The sequence below is a fragment of the Ruditapes philippinarum genome, unplaced genomic scaffold, assembly GCF_026571515.1.
Source record: "Ruditapes philippinarum isolate M1 unplaced genomic scaffold, ASM2657151v2 ctg6741_1_1_1_1, whole genome shotgun sequence".
In the NCBI taxonomy this organism is placed as follows: domain Eukaryota; kingdom Metazoa; phylum Mollusca; class Bivalvia; order Venerida; family Veneridae; genus Ruditapes; species Ruditapes philippinarum.
The window spans coordinates 63,782-81,129 of NW_026854819.1; the positions used below are offsets into that span (position 1 = coordinate 63,782).

The 17,348-nt window shown below is 33.9% G+C and overlaps 2 protein-coding genes across 2 annotated transcripts; one reads left to right on the plus strand and one right to left on the minus strand.

Moving 5' to 3' along the window:
• The first annotated feature begins 2,567 nt into the window (after window positions 1-2,567).
• LOC132741161 (zinc finger protein 224-like) lies at window positions 2,568-13,306 on the plus strand. Its single transcript, XM_060729257.1, has 6 exons — window positions 2,568-2,602; window positions 5,760-5,990; window positions 8,387-8,517; window positions 8,889-9,176; window positions 10,796-10,932; window positions 12,111-13,306. The coding sequence occupies exons 1-6, from the start codon at window positions 2,568-2,570 to the stop codon at window positions 12,282-12,284; spliced, it is 996 nt and encodes a 331-aa protein (XP_060585240.1). The 3' UTR covers window positions 12,285-13,306.
• Window positions 13,307-15,354: 2,048 nt separating this feature from the next.
• LOC132741162 (uncharacterized) lies at window positions 15,355-16,629 on the minus strand. The gene has a single exon (XM_060729258.1). It carries the CDS (start codon window positions 16,627-16,629, stop codon window positions 15,355-15,357), a length of 1,275 nt encoding a protein of 424 aa, XP_060585241.1.
• Window positions 16,630-17,348: the final 719 nt, after the last annotated feature.

The following is a 17,348-nucleotide window of genomic DNA, read 5'->3' on the forward strand; positions in this document are numbered from 1 at the left end:
GATATGAAATATTGTTACATGTTTACATCATAATGTCATGTATGACAAAATGATCTGAAGAAATATAAAGAAATTGGAAAATAGGAAATAGGATAGACATATAGACGGTGTTGGTTGTTTTGGCTCATTTGCCAGAAACGTAACGAAATACGTTTATACAATTCGGAACTGCCTCGGCAATTATCTATAATAACCTCGGAAACAATACGAATTGAAATAAGTTCTACCACGTGGTTTCAGATCAGGATCTTTCATTTGACTTCTAATGTCTGTTCCGGTACTCTTATGCTTGAAAATATGCATGACAACAATCTGTTATTTTAAATATGACCACTAATGCATAATGATGTTGAATAAGGCAGACATACTACATACTACTTTAGAATAAACAATCAGCCTCCATAGTATATTATTCGTTTGGTAATTTGCTAGAAGTATGTTTTGATTTGTTTGCCAAAGAGAAAAAAACGTTTGAAATGAATACACGAGGGACGTCCGGAGAGTTGATATATCCATTTTTTACGATATTTCACTTTTTTTTTTTTACTGTATGAACACGTTTGTACATACATTTTTACATTTTTTTCATGAGCACTTTGACAAAACGTCAATAATTTAACTTCAACTTTTATAATATCTACCTGTCTGGCGTATACATGTACACATTTATCAAAAATTACTGTACCCTTACATGTGAGTGCTTCTCTGTCCTTGACAGTTCGTTTCAAGGCCACTATTTTTACAGAGTTATTGCCCCACAAGATCAGATAATTAGGTATGTACCACTAAATTTTACACATTTATTTGCGATTAATTCGAAAACACAATAACTTTAAAAGGTCAAAGGATTTAATTAGTAATTTGTATACAACCTATATCATTTCATTACAGGCGTTGATTTCAAATTCTGCAACAGACCACTTAATGTTCAAATATTTTGGCGTTTCTTTTTCATTTACCAATTCAAACTTGTTTTAATGAATTAAAACTTTCTTGATACAATTTATCTGCACCAGATGTTGATAATTCTTTATACAAAATGTACATGCCATATCTTTTCACACAGGAGATTGATATAAAAATATAAATCGGGTAGGATCATTTTTTCATCCATATCACATTGCTAGGGCTCACCTAAGGCACATAATTACCTCAAAGTGAGCTTTTGAGAGGATGAGAGGTAGGGTTACATTCGTCAGTTGTCTGTCATTATACACTCTGCTTATGTCCTTTAACTTGTAAGATTTTTGACCAAAATGACAGGAATGACCCTAAGATTGTCAAAAAAGTGTATATGTGTAATATGCTACAAAAAAGTCACAGAGAGCAAAAATAGATCAAATTATAATATTGTATTTAAACATATTATCTCGAAGTAACACAATGTCCAGAAACTTAAGGCACCACCACAAAATGTATATAAATCATTCCCATAGGTTCAAATGACCCTTATCCGGGATCACTTTGTTTAACATATGTAGGAAAATACATTGAGTCTTTTGTGAAACTAAAATATCAATGAGCTTAGAATGTTTTGCTCAAAGATAGTCCATTGCTAGGTGGATCTAGTCAAATGGCTAAACGTTCCTGGGATAACTTATTTTAAATCTGTGGTAGTTTTGAAGATAACAATCTCAATGAGATTTTCAATATATATTTATTCTATTTGAAGTATAAGAAAAAATAACTTGTTATAACACAGAGTACGAAGGGTAAGGCACCTCACTTATTACCAAATAAATATTTTAACAGACAAATGCATTTTCAAACACAAAAATAATAACATAATACAACATATTAAATCAACAATTCGATATTACAATGGAATAATATATCGAATAAATATAATATTAGCATACCAGGCAAGCCACTTCCTTGTTAAAAAATTAATATAAAATGTCAAATTATAAAGAAGTTGCATAACCTATTTCAATATAACCCGAAACTAACAAATAGAAGTCAACTTTAATTATCAAACGAAATGCTGTTTATAACTTAGATAATATTAACAAGGTGATCTCCTCCATGCTTCATGATGTTTACATGGCGCCCGTCACACTCTCGGTTGAAGATTGGTTGGAAAAACTAGTGATAAGGTCGGTTGGTTGATAAAAAGCTGGCGTTTTTAAAACATGATGTAATCTAAGGTCAGCGTTCTCTGAAAACTAGATATTCAATAAAGTAAATAATGAGGTTTTGAAAGCATTGACACATCTTTAGAGTGGTATAATAGAGCCATAGTTAGCGCCACAGCTTGCGTGTGTCTACACATGCATAAAAAAAGTGTTAACACTGACCAAGTTAAGTTACCCCTGAACCAAGCATGTGCTCATGTGCAACTAGCGCGGGTACGAACTATTTGCCCACGTCAGACGAGGCGGGGTCGTTGCTCACGTCAATAGTTCGAGCGTGACAGCAACGACTGATTTTATGACTAACGCACGAATAACCAGCAGCCAATAGCGTCTGCTGGCTGTGTTATTTATACTGCCAAACGGGTACAAAACGCTGGGAATTTATTAGTGATTTCAGTCGTTCTTGTAAGTCTTGATGAAAGCTTTATCATCATGACGCTAAGAACAAAAAATCCGCGTGTCTCAAGGTAAGCGATTCTACTACATGACAAAACCCGTTGACGTTAGTATATCAACACTGTAGTCGTCTTCGTTGCGGCTCTTCTTTCTGAGAGGGCGAATTTCTCAGCAATGTTTAGGTTCAGATATTTACTTGATACTTGGCCATATAGCAAACACAATATAGCATACTTAATAATTCAGGATCATCATTACAGGTAGTTTCTACGATAGCTCAACAATCAAATGAACTTTGCAATTTTACATATGCACTGGACGTCATGGAATGTCGAATACAGCTCAAATGAACGCCTCAGTGATGGTGATGCCATGAAGTTAAAACTTTACTATGGACGTCTCTAGTTTGACTTTTTATTTAGTTCACTTATCGTTTTTTTTTGTGCGTTTTCCTTTTAAAGGACCGTTTCTATGCGTAAGATCAAAAAAAAAGTTAACAGCCTCGCGAGGTTAAGGCGTTCAGAGTGCAAAGGCAAACGAGGAGACTAGAGTTCTTTTAGATACTAAGCAGAATATTTTTTCTAAACCAGTTTGTCTACCAAGTTTGTTCAAATTGAAGCCCTGGGGTCAAAATTGGCCCCTCCCAGTCATTGTTTTTCCCTATATGTTTATAGTAAAAACTTGAAAAATCTTCTTATAAAAAACTCAAAGAGCTAGAGCTTAGATATTTATCATGAAACATCATCTAATGGGTATCTACCAAGTATGTTCAAATAAAAGCTCCTGGTTTGAAATTGGTCTTGGCCCAGGAGCCTATATACAGGTGAGCAATTTAACTATTATATCTTTATAATTAGGAGAGCTGTCCTACTCGCTCTGACATTGGCGTCTGCGTCACACTTTTATTAATAAGTTTTCTATTTTTATACAAACCATATGGTAGCGCTTCGAATAACCGTCATCGCCAACCTTTAAGGTAAACATAGACATAAATCTGTCGACATGGATTTTCAAAACGCCCTTAAAAATTTTAAGTGTTGTTATTCAAACCTCGCACATATCTATTCCTATGCCCTCTTTGAAGTTATTTTTTGAAAACTTGATAGCAAACTGTTAAATCGACTGTGTCCGGCGCAATGAACCAGTCCCTAGTTTTTAAAACGTCCGTGAGCGAATACCCGGATAACTTTAAAAAATGTCTTGTCCGTGTGATTTTTGACTAAAATAAGTGCCCTTTCTCCCGATACTTATAATTTCAAGTTTTAGTTTGTTTTTAGTTCACCGTCTGCTATATTCATTAATTAAAGTCCTACTGAGGTTAGGTATTGCCTTTGAAACTTAGAAGAATACTTCGGTTATGTCATCATGCTAAGAACTTGCCATGAGATACCTTAAGCTGGGTGTGGCCATGAAGTTACTAGTCGTGGCCAGCCGAGAATAGCCTAAGTGCAGTAGTGTGCCCACGTAGGGTCAAAACTTGTTTTATTTATAAGTCTCTGGGTGCCACGAAGCGGTCACCGCCAGAAGTCCGTGGCCACAAAGATACCTTTGTTGTTGGCCCATTCACACGGCGAGTTAGATACCAGCGGTGGTCAGCTGGCGTTCTGCAACGTTTCTATGCCGGGCTGCAATATCCATGCTTTTATACCATTGCGCGGACAACCAAAGTGGTCACAAGATAAATAACCAATCAGATTACCTCATTTATATGAATTTCCCTAATTAACTAGACATGTGCTATAGTACAAGGATGTCCCTACTTCACCAGCCTGTGAAAGTGCCATTAATACAACTTATTGACTGGTCAATAATTTTACATTTAGTGTCACTGTGACCCTGATTTTTGACCCAATGACCTCAAAATTATTAGATGTCACCTACTGATCAGGTGTAATGATCTTTCTGGGTTATATTAACCATGGCTTATCCCTTCTAAAATATTGAATAGATAAGGATTTTACCTTATATGCTCTCAAATGTCCATGGGCAATGTCCCTATTAAATAAAATAAACCAGGACTTATTCCTTCTCATGTTATCGTATAAACAAGGTTAACAGGCCGTAGTATGTACAAACTGACCAAAACACAAAATTGTCCCAACAAAGGGCAATAGTCAAAATTAATGTCTAATGGCCTTGGAATGTGACTTCTAATATGATCGATCCTTAAGACAAGTTCAAAGTGAATATCTACAGTATTTTCAGAGATTAATGTTGCATGTAAAAGTAATTTGTTAAGTTTAAAAAATTCATAATATATATAATATATAGTGCATTTTGATTGGTTAATTATCTTGTGGCCACGACTTAGTAACTCGTGTCCACGAGATAAATAAAAACACACACATGTCACCTTTGTGCCACCTTATCATCCCCACTTTCAGGTCATTGATTTTTGTCAAAATTATAACTCACTTATTTCCTAAACATTTAAGGCATCCCTTTGAAACTTTAAACGCATATTACTGACAATCATACCCACTTCCATACAAGAGGATGGAACTGTGTCATTGATTTTAACAAAACTATGCCCCCTTTTCAAGTTGAATTTGGTTAGGTTTTTCATACCACATGTGGCAACCCGCTTATTTCCTATACCCTTTCAGGTATTGCTTTGAAACTTTAAATACATCCCCTCTTTCCAGGCAAGTTCTTATAATTGTGAAGTACTCTTAAATATAGCTCCCATCATTTTGGCAGGATAATGGTCCTTTGATTTCACATTATTAATTTTGGCTGAAAACTTGGTTTTGTCACTTTTTGTCCTTCCTTACATAGCTCAATCTATATAATGAACTGGCTTCTCCATTACTTTGACACAGACAACCAGTAATTTAAAGCATGTCAGTGATGAAATTGTAGATTTGAAAAGCAGACAGTATGTTATAGATCTATAGATTATAAAGATGTGCAGTCTGATCCAACTTTCGATTGCTGACCTATCGTATTGTAATTATGGCATGCAGATGAAAGGTTTATATACCGGTTACTATATCAACAGGTTGAGAGTTTGGAGATTTTGATGTGACAAATTAAAAGATATATTTTTCAAGTTGTCAGTTGTATACTTTATCTTTTGAATGTTACTATATGTGAAAAAGTAACAATATAGTTGCCTGTTACTATGTCTGACTGACACACTGTCCATTTCTAATAATGCCTTAATAAATATACCAATAATTATATGATTCTTGTTAATCTATTGTAATGTGTTTATAATATTTACAGAGTACACAAAGGTGAGAAGCCATTTAAATGTCGTGTATGTGAGAAGAGTTTTACATCAACTGCTTTACGTAACCAGCATATGGTGGTCCATTGGGGACATAAGACGTATATCTGTGACGTATGTGGTAAAGGATTTATGAGTCGTAAACATTTTAAAGATCATATGAGAATACATGACGGAGAGCAACCTCACAAATGTGAAACCTGCGGCAAAGATTTCATCTACTACAGGTATATATACTATCGCACTATCTGTGGTCCATCTGTCAATCTGGACAAAACCGTTTAACATTTTTAGGGAAATTTACAAAATAACTACTGATTGAATAATGAATAGGGCAATCCATGATCAGACAACATGCATGTCAGAATACCTTGGTCTGCTTGCACTGGTCAAATGGGTAGAATAAGTTACTGTCAATAGGTTATAGCTTAAGTTAGAAAATATTTTATATTGTGACTTTATATTTTATACAATTTGTACATAAAGTTTCTTTGTCAGTGTGTCAGAATGTGTAAAACGTAAAATACATGATAACTTAAAACTCCAGGGTATTGCGAGTTGTCTTTAGAAATGCCTAAATAATTTTGTTTTTGTCATAGCTCACATCATATTTGTTTAATACAACAAGCATTAGATGTACAGAATGAAGATTTCAAATGTTCAGTTTTTGGGCAAAATATATTTTCTGTAAGGTTTAAAGATATTATCTCTTAAACCATTTGTTGTTTATCCCTGACTTCATTAAAAGGTGTGAGGATATTTGCTGTTACTTGGGTCAAAAGCAGATTTGATAACTTGTAAGAAAACTGCTTGCTGATATACCAGGGCTCGAATTTAACACTCGCAAACTCGCAAAATGCTAGTTGAAAAATGATTTTGCGAGTTAGATTTATGACTACTCGCATTTTTTTGCGAGTTGAAGAAAAAACGGAATACGCTCGTCAGAAAAATCCGAAATATAAATGGGGCGTAATATTCGCAGGTAGCCGAGTTATAAACTATGCGCGCGCAAACAGGACGTTTCGGCCCAAACCAAATCGGCCCCAGTCGAAAAATCGGCCCCTGGACGTTTCGGCCCTTTTCCGCGAGACGTTTCGGCCCCACTATAGTGTATTGCTTGATTGATTAACAACAATTAATTTAATTACAATTAAACAATTATGACACTTTAATTCTTTGAATAATTATTTATTATCTTATGATCTCTTGAACCATTTAGATATACGTTAATGTTTTTAAAGGTGTTACAAACAATAAAGGCCGGTTACTTACCTATAAAACAAACCACTAAAACTTCTTGATTAAGAAAGTTACTTACAATTTTTCCTTAGAAAACATTATCTTTTGATCTTAATTAAACTATACGTAATTTCTTCAAAGTGTAACTAATTAACTGTTTATACTTTATGCTTATTGGCAGTATTGTTTTGTGTCTTGCTTCTTAATCATTCAAATACAATATCATCTATATATGGTTTATAATTTTTTTGTGTGTGTGTATTATATTTTTACAAATAAAGTTTATGTTCTGTTCTGTTTGTATTGATTACTTTCCCCCTACTACTATAATAATCTAGTTTTTATACTAAATGATTAAATATATATATTAATTGATTAATTTTTTTATTGAAATGCTATTAATATATCGGTTTAGAATACATTACTTATTCTGGGGCCGATTTGGTAAAGGGCCGAAACGTCCGGGGCCGAAACGTCTTGGGTAGTTTTGGGCCGATACGTCTTGGGGCCGAAACGTCTCGAAATCATGCGCGCACCTGCTGTCTGGTTTACATTTTCTATACCTTAACCTCGCTTAAAAAAGTACACAAATTTAAACCAGTCCAAATGTCATTTTGTCCGTGTAAATCAAGCGTGATCGGAATAAAATGTCTAAACGAAAAATAACAAACTTCTTCCCACTTACAATACTCTGAGTACAGAAGATGATTCACAGTATATCAAAAGAAAGGCATTCAGACCTTCAGTTAAAACGGTTAAAAAATGGGAGAAAGAATTGCACGTCAGTCTTTCGTACGAACTCGATGACGATGGAAATGTTGCCGAAATATTTTGCGCCGATTGTTGTGCGCATAATCAAGACCAGACATCGTCGGTATGGCGACAATATTGCATTATTATTTTTTTACATGTAGATTGACATTTGATAAGAATCCCTGTCCCCTAAATCAAGTTTTTGAGTAGAAAGTTACGTTGCTGATTCGTACCCCGGGCAGTTCGAACTCGTCCAAATAAATTACAATTTTAATTTTGTTAATGTAGTTAATAAAAATTTTTTTCAATAAAATTCATTATTATGATACATAATTGTAACAACAATGAATTAATTATTATGTTACATGATAATTTAAACAATTAATGAATGTACACAAAAGTTTAAACAATTTTGGAATTGAAAAATCATTGTCGTAAAAAGTGCAAGTTGAATTCAGTTTTTGCTAGTTAAAAATTTGTCCACTAGCAAAAAATTGCTAGTGGCCAAAAAAGTTAAATTCGAGCCCTGTATACTTAACCTACAGACAGCAAATCCCAAATATAATATAATATAATTTATATTTCTTAATAAATTATATTGTAACAGAAAAAAATTTGATTTTTTCTGTAGGAGTTTAGTTCGACATATGCTTGTGCACATAGACCCTAGAGAAAGACCAAAACCATATAAATGTGAATATTGTAACAAGGAGTATACAGAAGTGACTGGCTTTAAACATCATATGAGAGCTGTTCATACAGGTATTGTACTTTACAAATTTCCATTGGTTTTATTTTGTTGATACTGTAGTAAAGGCCTCTGTGGCTTAATAGGTATGGTCACTGACTGTTAATCTAAATAGTGTTAAGAATGTTTTTAGTTGCATCTCAGTATACGGTATAAGTCCTTCAAAGGCTGTATATTGTACTAAATGTACAACGTTTTTCAGTTTTTTATGAATGAAAAGAAAGTAAATTAGATATAATGTTTTCTAAAATGCCTATGAAGTTATGTAAATTTATTTTTATATAAAGTTCTTCCACTTTTAGCTATTTTAGCACATTTTTTATTGGGTTTTACAGTTGATTGTAGGATCCAAAGTGATATTTGTTTATTTCTTAATATTTCTCAGGTGAAACACCATTCCAGTGTGACATATGTGGTGAGTCATTTCATCGTAATGATAAATTGAAACGTCACATTAAGTCTCGTCATCACGTTGCCAAGGGCAACAAGGAGTTAATAGTGACAACAAGACGTGCATCACATGGATTTCCAGTCATTGTGAAAGCTGAGAATGAACATCAGGAAGATTTATTAGAGATTGTTGAGGGAAATGAAGTGGAGGGAGGACAAAATGAGCTACATGTAGACGTAATACAACAAGAAAATGATGGGCAACAACAAGTATACCTTATAGGTAAACAATATGTTATGTTTCTTGTAGTTTAAAAGGTAGAGTGTTAGGTAAATTAGGTCTTCTGTTGCTGGGTAAATTAGTATCTTTGTATCATGAAGTATATCAACATATGTATGAGGCACTCAGTGTCACAGTGGTCATATTTGTTCCTAGTCATATTTCCTCAATGTATGTAGAAGTCATTCTCTAGATATGTCTTATGTTGTTGAACATCTTTTGTTACAAGTAATAATAAAATCCTTCAATGGATGTAAAAGATAAGCTCCTGACAAAATGTTCACCACAATAAGACTTGAATGTTGGAGTATTATCCATATCCTTTATTATGCTCCCCAAATATTTTGGGGGAGCATATAGTCGTCGGGTTGCCCGTCAGTCCATCCGTATGTACGTCCCGAATTCGTGTCCGGCCCATAACTTTGTTATTTGAAGTCGGATTTTAAAACTATTTCACAGAAATGGTCACCATTTTGAGACGACATGTCGCGCGCGACATTTGGGTCGCTCCCTTGAAGGTCAAGGTCACAGCATGACCTTGAAGCAAAATCATGTCCGGCCCATAACTTCGTTATTTGAAGTCGGATTTCACAACTATTTCACAGAAATGATCACCATATTAAGACGACATGTCGCGCGCAACATTTGGGTTGCTACCTTGCAGGTCAAGGTCACAGCATGACCTTGAAGCAAAATCGTGTCCGGGCCATAACTTCGTTTTTTGAAGTCGGATTTTACAACTATTTCACAGAAATGATTACCATATTAAGACGACATGTAGCGCGCAACATTTGGGTCGCCACCTTGAAGGTCAAGGTCACAGCATGACCTTGCAGCGAAATCATGTCCGGCCCATAACTTTGTTATTTGAAGATGGATTTTACAACTTTTTCACAGAAATGATCACCATATTGAGATGATGTGTCGCGCGCAACATTTGGGTCGCTACGTTGAAGGGCAATGTCACAGCATGACCTTGCAGCAAAATCATGTCCAGCCCATAACTTTGTTATTTGAAGTCTGATTTTACAACTATTTCACAGAAATGATCACCATATCGAGAGGATGTGTCCAGCATTTGGGTCGGATTTTATGATGGAAATGATCACCATATTGAGACAACGTGTCGCCTGCAAGCCGGTTGTTAGATCTCATTGAGTAGAAGTGCAGTGCAACTCTGCCTTGCTTAAGTTTGAAATTATCACATTTTGAACTGGGATATAACTCTCAAAACTATGAAAGATATACTTTTCTGTGTCCAAAACCTAGTTGGGGAGCATTACCCGCTTCAACCGGCTCTTCGTGGTCGAGGGGTTTGAGTCAATGTCTTTTAATCCAGTTACCTCTCTGGCGTGGGTTCGATCCCTGGGAGATGCGTTGGTAGTTTAGCACAGAGGAAGGTAGTCTAGTACTGTTGTAACTCTCCAGGAATGATGGTTAGGAAACTACCCGCCTATATGACTGAAATACTGTTGGGAAAGGGCATAAAATGAAACAAACAAACAAACAAAATATGTGTAAGGTCAAGGCTACTGATAACTGGGGACAACTGTTTGAAATGTTATTTACGTCACATTAAAGATGAACACATTATAGTAACTAAATCTTTATGTGTTTTGTAGGCTTAGGACAAGGAGGGGAGGCAGCTTATTTACAGGAAACACAAGTGATTGAAGGTCCTGATGGCACAAGATATATTATAGCAGGATCAGGCGAGGAACTACAAGTTATTGAGTCTTCTAACCTACAAGTTACTGAGGTAAAAGTATTTCTTTTTCATACACAATATTTTAAGATAATTCTACATTTGTCAGTTACTATAAACAATTAAGATCTAATGAGCAAAGATTAGTTTTAACCCTAAAACCAAGACTTGATTTATGCAGAAAATCTCTATCATATTCAGGCTCAAGAGTTTGGAACTCTCTCCCAATAAATGTAAGAAATTCCCCCATTTTACTGACAGTCAAAAATAATAATCTGAAATGGAGCTTCTCAGGTGGGAAACACAGTTCAGTTAAAAGGTCACACATGGCCAATAAAGTAAATTTTATATTCTAAATGTTCACATTCATATTTTCTTATAACAGTCTTTTCAGTAACATGTTTTTGTATGCTGTATAACAATTTGTAAATCTTTTGTTGTTTAAGAAAAAACACTTTTTGTTACTGAACATATTTGATATAGGCTCATAGGAAAGACTGGGCTTGACTAAATGTAATGTGTCTTTAAATAAAGTCAATATTTTTCTACTACTACCACTATTATCATCATTATTATTATCATTATTGTTATTATTATAATTATTTTTATATCATTATCATTATTATTATAATATCTACTAAAGTTATAGTATGTTATATGAAATGGTTAAGAAAAGGTCACACTTGGTGATTAAAGGTCAACATTTTGTCTTAACAGAGTATATTTTATGTTCGGTCCATAATTTTTTCATCGTCCAAGGGATTTTAAAATGCTAGGTGTTCACAATAAAAAGACGGCATGTTATAGATAATGCACAACACATGGATCCCAACCTCCAAGGTCAAGGTCACACTTTGGGGTCAAACCTAAACACGGTCTGTTATAGAGTATATTTTGTGTCCAGTTCATAACTTGTTCATCAGTCAAGGGATTTTGTAAAAACTTGGCACAAATAAATGATCACAAGAATAAGATGATGTGTCATGCCCAAATCCGGTCAAGGTCACACTTTGAAGTCAAAGTCTAACAGGGTATGATGCCAAGTAAGGCTCAAGCAAACAAAATACAAAATGTTATTGGTGAATTGATACCATGATCGATAAAAAAGTTACAGACAAGAAATGTACTCTGTTTACCATGCAAACAACATTTACTTAAAATTATATTTTTCTTTGTAGCATGCTCAGTAGGGTGAGACTGACGTAACAAACAACATTTTATTTTCTTTGTAGCATGTTCAGGAGGGTGATATTGTAGAGGGAGGAGTTATACAGCAGATACAACAAGTGGAACATATTAAGGATTCTAATAGTGGAAATATTTTGGTCATGAATGATGGTGAAGAACAGACATTAAGTACATTGGCAAACATGGCGAGTGAAGCTTCAGTGGTTAAATTAGATTAGAATTCTATCATCATGGTTATTTTTTGACAAGTTTTAACTGGTTAATTGTTAGAAAAACATGTTGATATTTTTTATTGAATGTTAAATCTTGTATCATTTACTTTAAAAGAAGAGAACAAACATAAAGAGATTGCCTACACATCCATTGGAACGTACATAGAGGAAATTCATGTTTTTGTATCACCTTGAAAAAGTCGACATATAGGGTTACTTTTGTTGGTGGCAGTGTCGCGGCATCCCCATAGTCTTACATGCTTCGTTCAATGACCTGAAGAGCAGTGCATAAAAATCGGTACTTTGCACTTCTTATTTTTTGAGTTATTGCCCTTTGATAATTTTCATACTTTATAATTGTCCGGGACATTTCAAATTCTCCTTAAGTATAAATAGCTATGGACATGAAACTTCATAGGATAATAGATTTCATTTAGACGAAGTGCAGTGCTTTAAAGCCAGTGATTTTCGAGTTATTGCCATTTGTTGATTTTCATACTTTATTTTTGTCAAGGCCAATTCTCCTACACTTAAAAAGCTATTGACTTCAACTTCATAGGATGATGGATTTCATTGAGAAGAAAGCAGTGCACAAGAACTTATACTCTGCACTTAATGATGTTTGAGTTATTGCCCATTCATTTTCTTACTTAATACGCTTGGCTATAGCATAACTTAGTCACTATAAGTTTGACTCCAAATTTGGTATGTAAGCTTTTTTCATTGACCTGAAGTGCAGTGCTAAAAAGTCCATCAGAGTCCTCCATGTAATTTGACAGTGTAAAACTTTTCCATGTTTTTTTTATTTTTGATAAAACAGTTTTAATAATCCTGATGTAACATCCTTACAATCAGTTCAAATGCCACTAATGTTAAATGTTATAAATAACCTCTATTTAAGAAGAAAATACCTAACTGACAGCTATACTGTTGACAAGGCAACACATCCAACTCGCAGAGTTCTAGTTTCTATGAAAATATGATTTATTTTCATCAAGAGATATGAAAATAAAATTAATATTTTATAAGTGATGTTGTGTACTGCCTGAATTTAGATGGAAGACTCATTTTATTTCATCAATATTTAATTTAAAAGTATTATAATAAAACCCGTTATCCTTACATAATCAATCATTTGTGAAAAAATAAAAGCCTATTGTTATGTAAATTGACAATGTAAATGTTAAAATCATACTATGTTTGTTGATTATAATTCATAACAGTATAACATATGGTGTATTAATTTCAAATGTATATTTGATTTTGTAATTACATAAATTTATACTGATTAAATTCTTTGGGTACATGCCTATATATATATTTTTGTGCTAAGATCAAATAAATCAAATGAATGTTAGACTGATAGTCATCTCATAGCTTTGTGTTTTTTTAACTGACAAATTAATTTGTTTATCCTTACTATTGAATGAAAATAAAAAATGATAAAATTAAGTTTTAATTTCTTATTTTTTTAGTATCAAAACACCCACTTCTAAAAATTGGGTAAATGTACATTTCGTTAATAGACATGTGTGTTTCTGCTCAATAACCAAGACCCAGTTATTCATGTTTTTTATAAAATTATTGCCTTTATTAATTTATACAGAAGTATAATTGTTTGATTGTTTATGAGTCTATAAACTTATAGACAAACTCTTTTACTTGTTTTTGGATTCACCAGTACTAAAGGTAAGCAATGTTTACGCCCAAGGGGGAAAGGACACATATTTTCATAGGTGCCGGTGCTTATAGAAGAAGGTTATTTTCATATATATTTATTTCAGCCTCATGTATATACAAATAATTATGTATAAATTAGCATTTCGTAATACAATATACAGAATATATTGCAGATTAAAAAGAGACGTGTCGGCTATAAAAACAATTCACCTAAAAAGCTACAATGAAAATATGTCTGCTATATAATTAGAAAAGTTATAATGCATATCTATTGTTTTAAAAAGATGACATGTTGCAAGTACCTTGGCATATTTTTAGCTCACCTGTCACAAAGTGACAGGGTGAGCTTTTGTGATCGCTTTTCGTCCGGCGTCCGTCCGTAAACTTTTACTTTAAATGACATCTCCTCATAAACCACTAGGCCAATTTCATCCAAACTTCACAGGAATATTCCTTTGGTGGTCACCTTTAAAAATTGTTCAAAAAATTTACTTCCATGCAGAACTCTGGTTGCCATGGCAACGGAAAGAAAAACTTTAAATATCTTCTTTCAAAAAAACCTAAGAGCTAGAGCTAAGATATTTGGCATGAGACATCTTCTAGTGAGTGTCTACCAAGTTTGTTCAAATAAAAGCCCTGGGGTCAAAATTGGCCCTGCCCCAGGGGGTCATTGATTTTCCCTATATGCATATAGTTAAAACTTAAAAAATCTTCTTTTAAAGAACCCAAAGAGCAAGAGCTAAGATATTTGGCATGAAACATGTTCTAATGAGTGTCTACCAAGTTTGTTCAAATAAAAGCCCTGGGGTCAGAATTGGCCCCGCCCCAGGGGGTCATTGATTTTCCCTATATGCATATAGTAAAAACTTAAAAAATCTTCTTTTAAAGAACTCAAAGAGCTAGAGCTAAGATATTTAGCATCAAACATGTTCTAATAGGTGTCTACCAAGTTTGTTCAAATAAAAGCCCTGGGGTCAAAATTGGCCCCGCCCCGGGGGTCATTAATTTTCCATATATGTGTATAGCAAAAACTTAAAAAATCTTCTTTGAAAAAACCCAAATAGCTAGAGTTTAAATATTAAGCATGAAACATCTTCTAGTGAGTGTCAACAAAGTTTGTTCAAATAAAAGACCTGGGGTCAAAATTGGCCCCACCCCGGGGGTCATTGATTTTCCTTATATGTGTATAGCAAAAACTTAAAATCTTCTTTGAAAAAAACCCAAATAGCTAGAGTTTAGATATTAAGCATCAAGCATCTTCTAGTAAAAGTCTACAAAGTTTGTTCAAATAAAAACCCTGGGGTCAAAACTGGCCCTGCCCAGCTAATAATTATGATAAAAAACAAAAAAAATCCTGCAGAAATGAGTATTGCTAAATTCTTTCTATTTTCTTTGTTTAATGAGAGATATTCAAAACAACTAATTTGTTCGATGAAGAGGAAGCAACTAATACACAGTTTTTCGTTTTGTCATAGCACATAGCTACTTGATCCTTAACACCACATTTATAATCAACTAATTCGCCCAGACATTTACCATCTCTATCAAACATCATGATGTTGTATGAATAAAAACCAGAAATGAACACGGTCCCATCCTTGGCTACACATACACCATATGAGCTGATAAGCCTTTGATCTCTCAGTTCTCTCTTCACAGTACCATCTCTGTTGAGACAGACAGCACCATCACTATCATCTGTTACAATAACAGTTCCCCCACCGACAGCTATTTGTTGTGGAGTTGATTTAAATATGTGTTGACTATTGACATTTTCACTGATAGACTTTATTAATGTACCAGTCATACTGTATACATTTACACAATTTTCAGCAGATACCCATAACTCTCCAGCATAATATGTCATTCCCTGGTAACCTCCATCTGTAACAGATATATATCTCACCTTAGATAACGAGCTTCCTACTGATATAAACCAAACTTTGTCGTTGTACAGTTTAACAGCGACCTCAGTATTACCAGTACAACAGATACCTGTAGGATATGATTCTAGATTCAAACAATCTTTAATGTTATAATTCACATCAAGCCTCTTTATCCTGTAATTATTATAGTCAGCCAGTATGATTGTACCGTCTACAAGCTGACATATATCATTAATGTAGCATTGTGTACGGTCATTTGTCATCTTGATATTAATCTCCTTCCGTGAACTTACTTTATATATTTTTGATGTCAATAGACTGTTCTTTTCTGTTACTCTCTGTACACGCCCTAGACATGTTGATGTTGTAATAGAAGACTTTAATTCTGTATTCTCTGTAAAACGTAAGCACACACGACCTTTATCCTCGCTTTGTTCAAACACTTTCATTGCATCGTTTACAGTCTGTTGTATCAGTTTTGTCTGAACAAATTGTTCTCTCATATTAAGATTATGGGCTGTCTGTAGCTGGCTACTTGTTTTCTCAATTTCTTGTTTAAGTTTACTTATCTGAGAGATATTTGTTTCCAGATCCTCTTTAACCAAAGAATATTCTGTCTCCAGAGCTTTCAATGCTTCATGCTTCAATTTCTGAATATGTTCTACCAAGTCCCGTTCAATTGCCTCTACCTGTGAAATGACGTCATTTCTTTGCTCCTCAACGCTATTGGTGTTCGTCTGCATCTTCCGTTCAGTTTCCTCTAAACGCGTCTGAATGTTTCCCATATTGAAAGTTATACGCTCAAATTCATTTTGCTGGTTGGAAGAAATAGTAACTTCTTCTAAATCTGATACTCCTCTGCAAGATCTGAAGAAAAATATATTAATGATGAAGCTATGTCTTAGAAATCAAATTTTCTCTACACTGTTTTACACAATAAAAATGTAAGAAAACGATATACGTTTTCATTTGAAAATTCTGTTCTTATCATCAAGTTTAAATGTAAGGGAAAATACACTTAGCATTACAATAACCTTGTTATATTAAATTGATGCCATTTGTACAAATAATGATAACCATAGCTGTCAAAAGAGACAGTCATGCTCGACTAATAAAATACAAAACTATCAAAATAGTTATGATATAAAAATAGTTCTGTATCAGTATCAAATGTTCAATATATTTGCACCACATAATATGTACGTGACCAGGTCAATAAAAGTTAAACAGACATCCTTGAAGCAATAAAGAAGTTTTACGGGAAGGTTATTTGGAAAATATTAACGCTTCAGTTATGAACCTTGTCACATAATCATTATATGGGAGTCGATAATTATGAACCTTAATTTTAAAGTTTAAAGTAAATCCTTTGAAAAAATATTGTAAGAGCAAAAAAACAACAACATATTTTTATAAAAAAAAGTTCCAAGCTCAAGGGGAGAATATTTCTTGATATATTCATGCTACAGTTATAACACTTGTCACATGTGATGTTGGAGACTAT

What these genes read in the sequence shown, in the direction of transcription:
- LOC132741161 (XM_060729257.1), top strand. Translation starts at nt 2,568, where the DNA reads ATGACGCTAAGAACAAAAAATCCGCGTGTCTCAAG. An exon ending in TATGAGAGCTGTTCATACAG is followed by an intron (nt 8,518 to 8,888) that starts GTATTGTACTTT and finishes AATATTTCTCAG; the next exon opens with GTGAAACACCATTCCAGTGT. An exon ending in CTAACCTACAAGTTACTGAG is followed by an intron (nt 10,933 to 12,110) that starts GTAAAAGTATTT and finishes TTTTCTTTGTAG; the next exon opens with CATGTTCAGGAGGGTGATAT.
- LOC132741162 (XM_060729258.1), bottom strand. Translation starts at nt 16,629, where the DNA reads ATGGGAAACATTCAGACGCGTTTAGAGGAAACTGAACGGAAGATGCAG.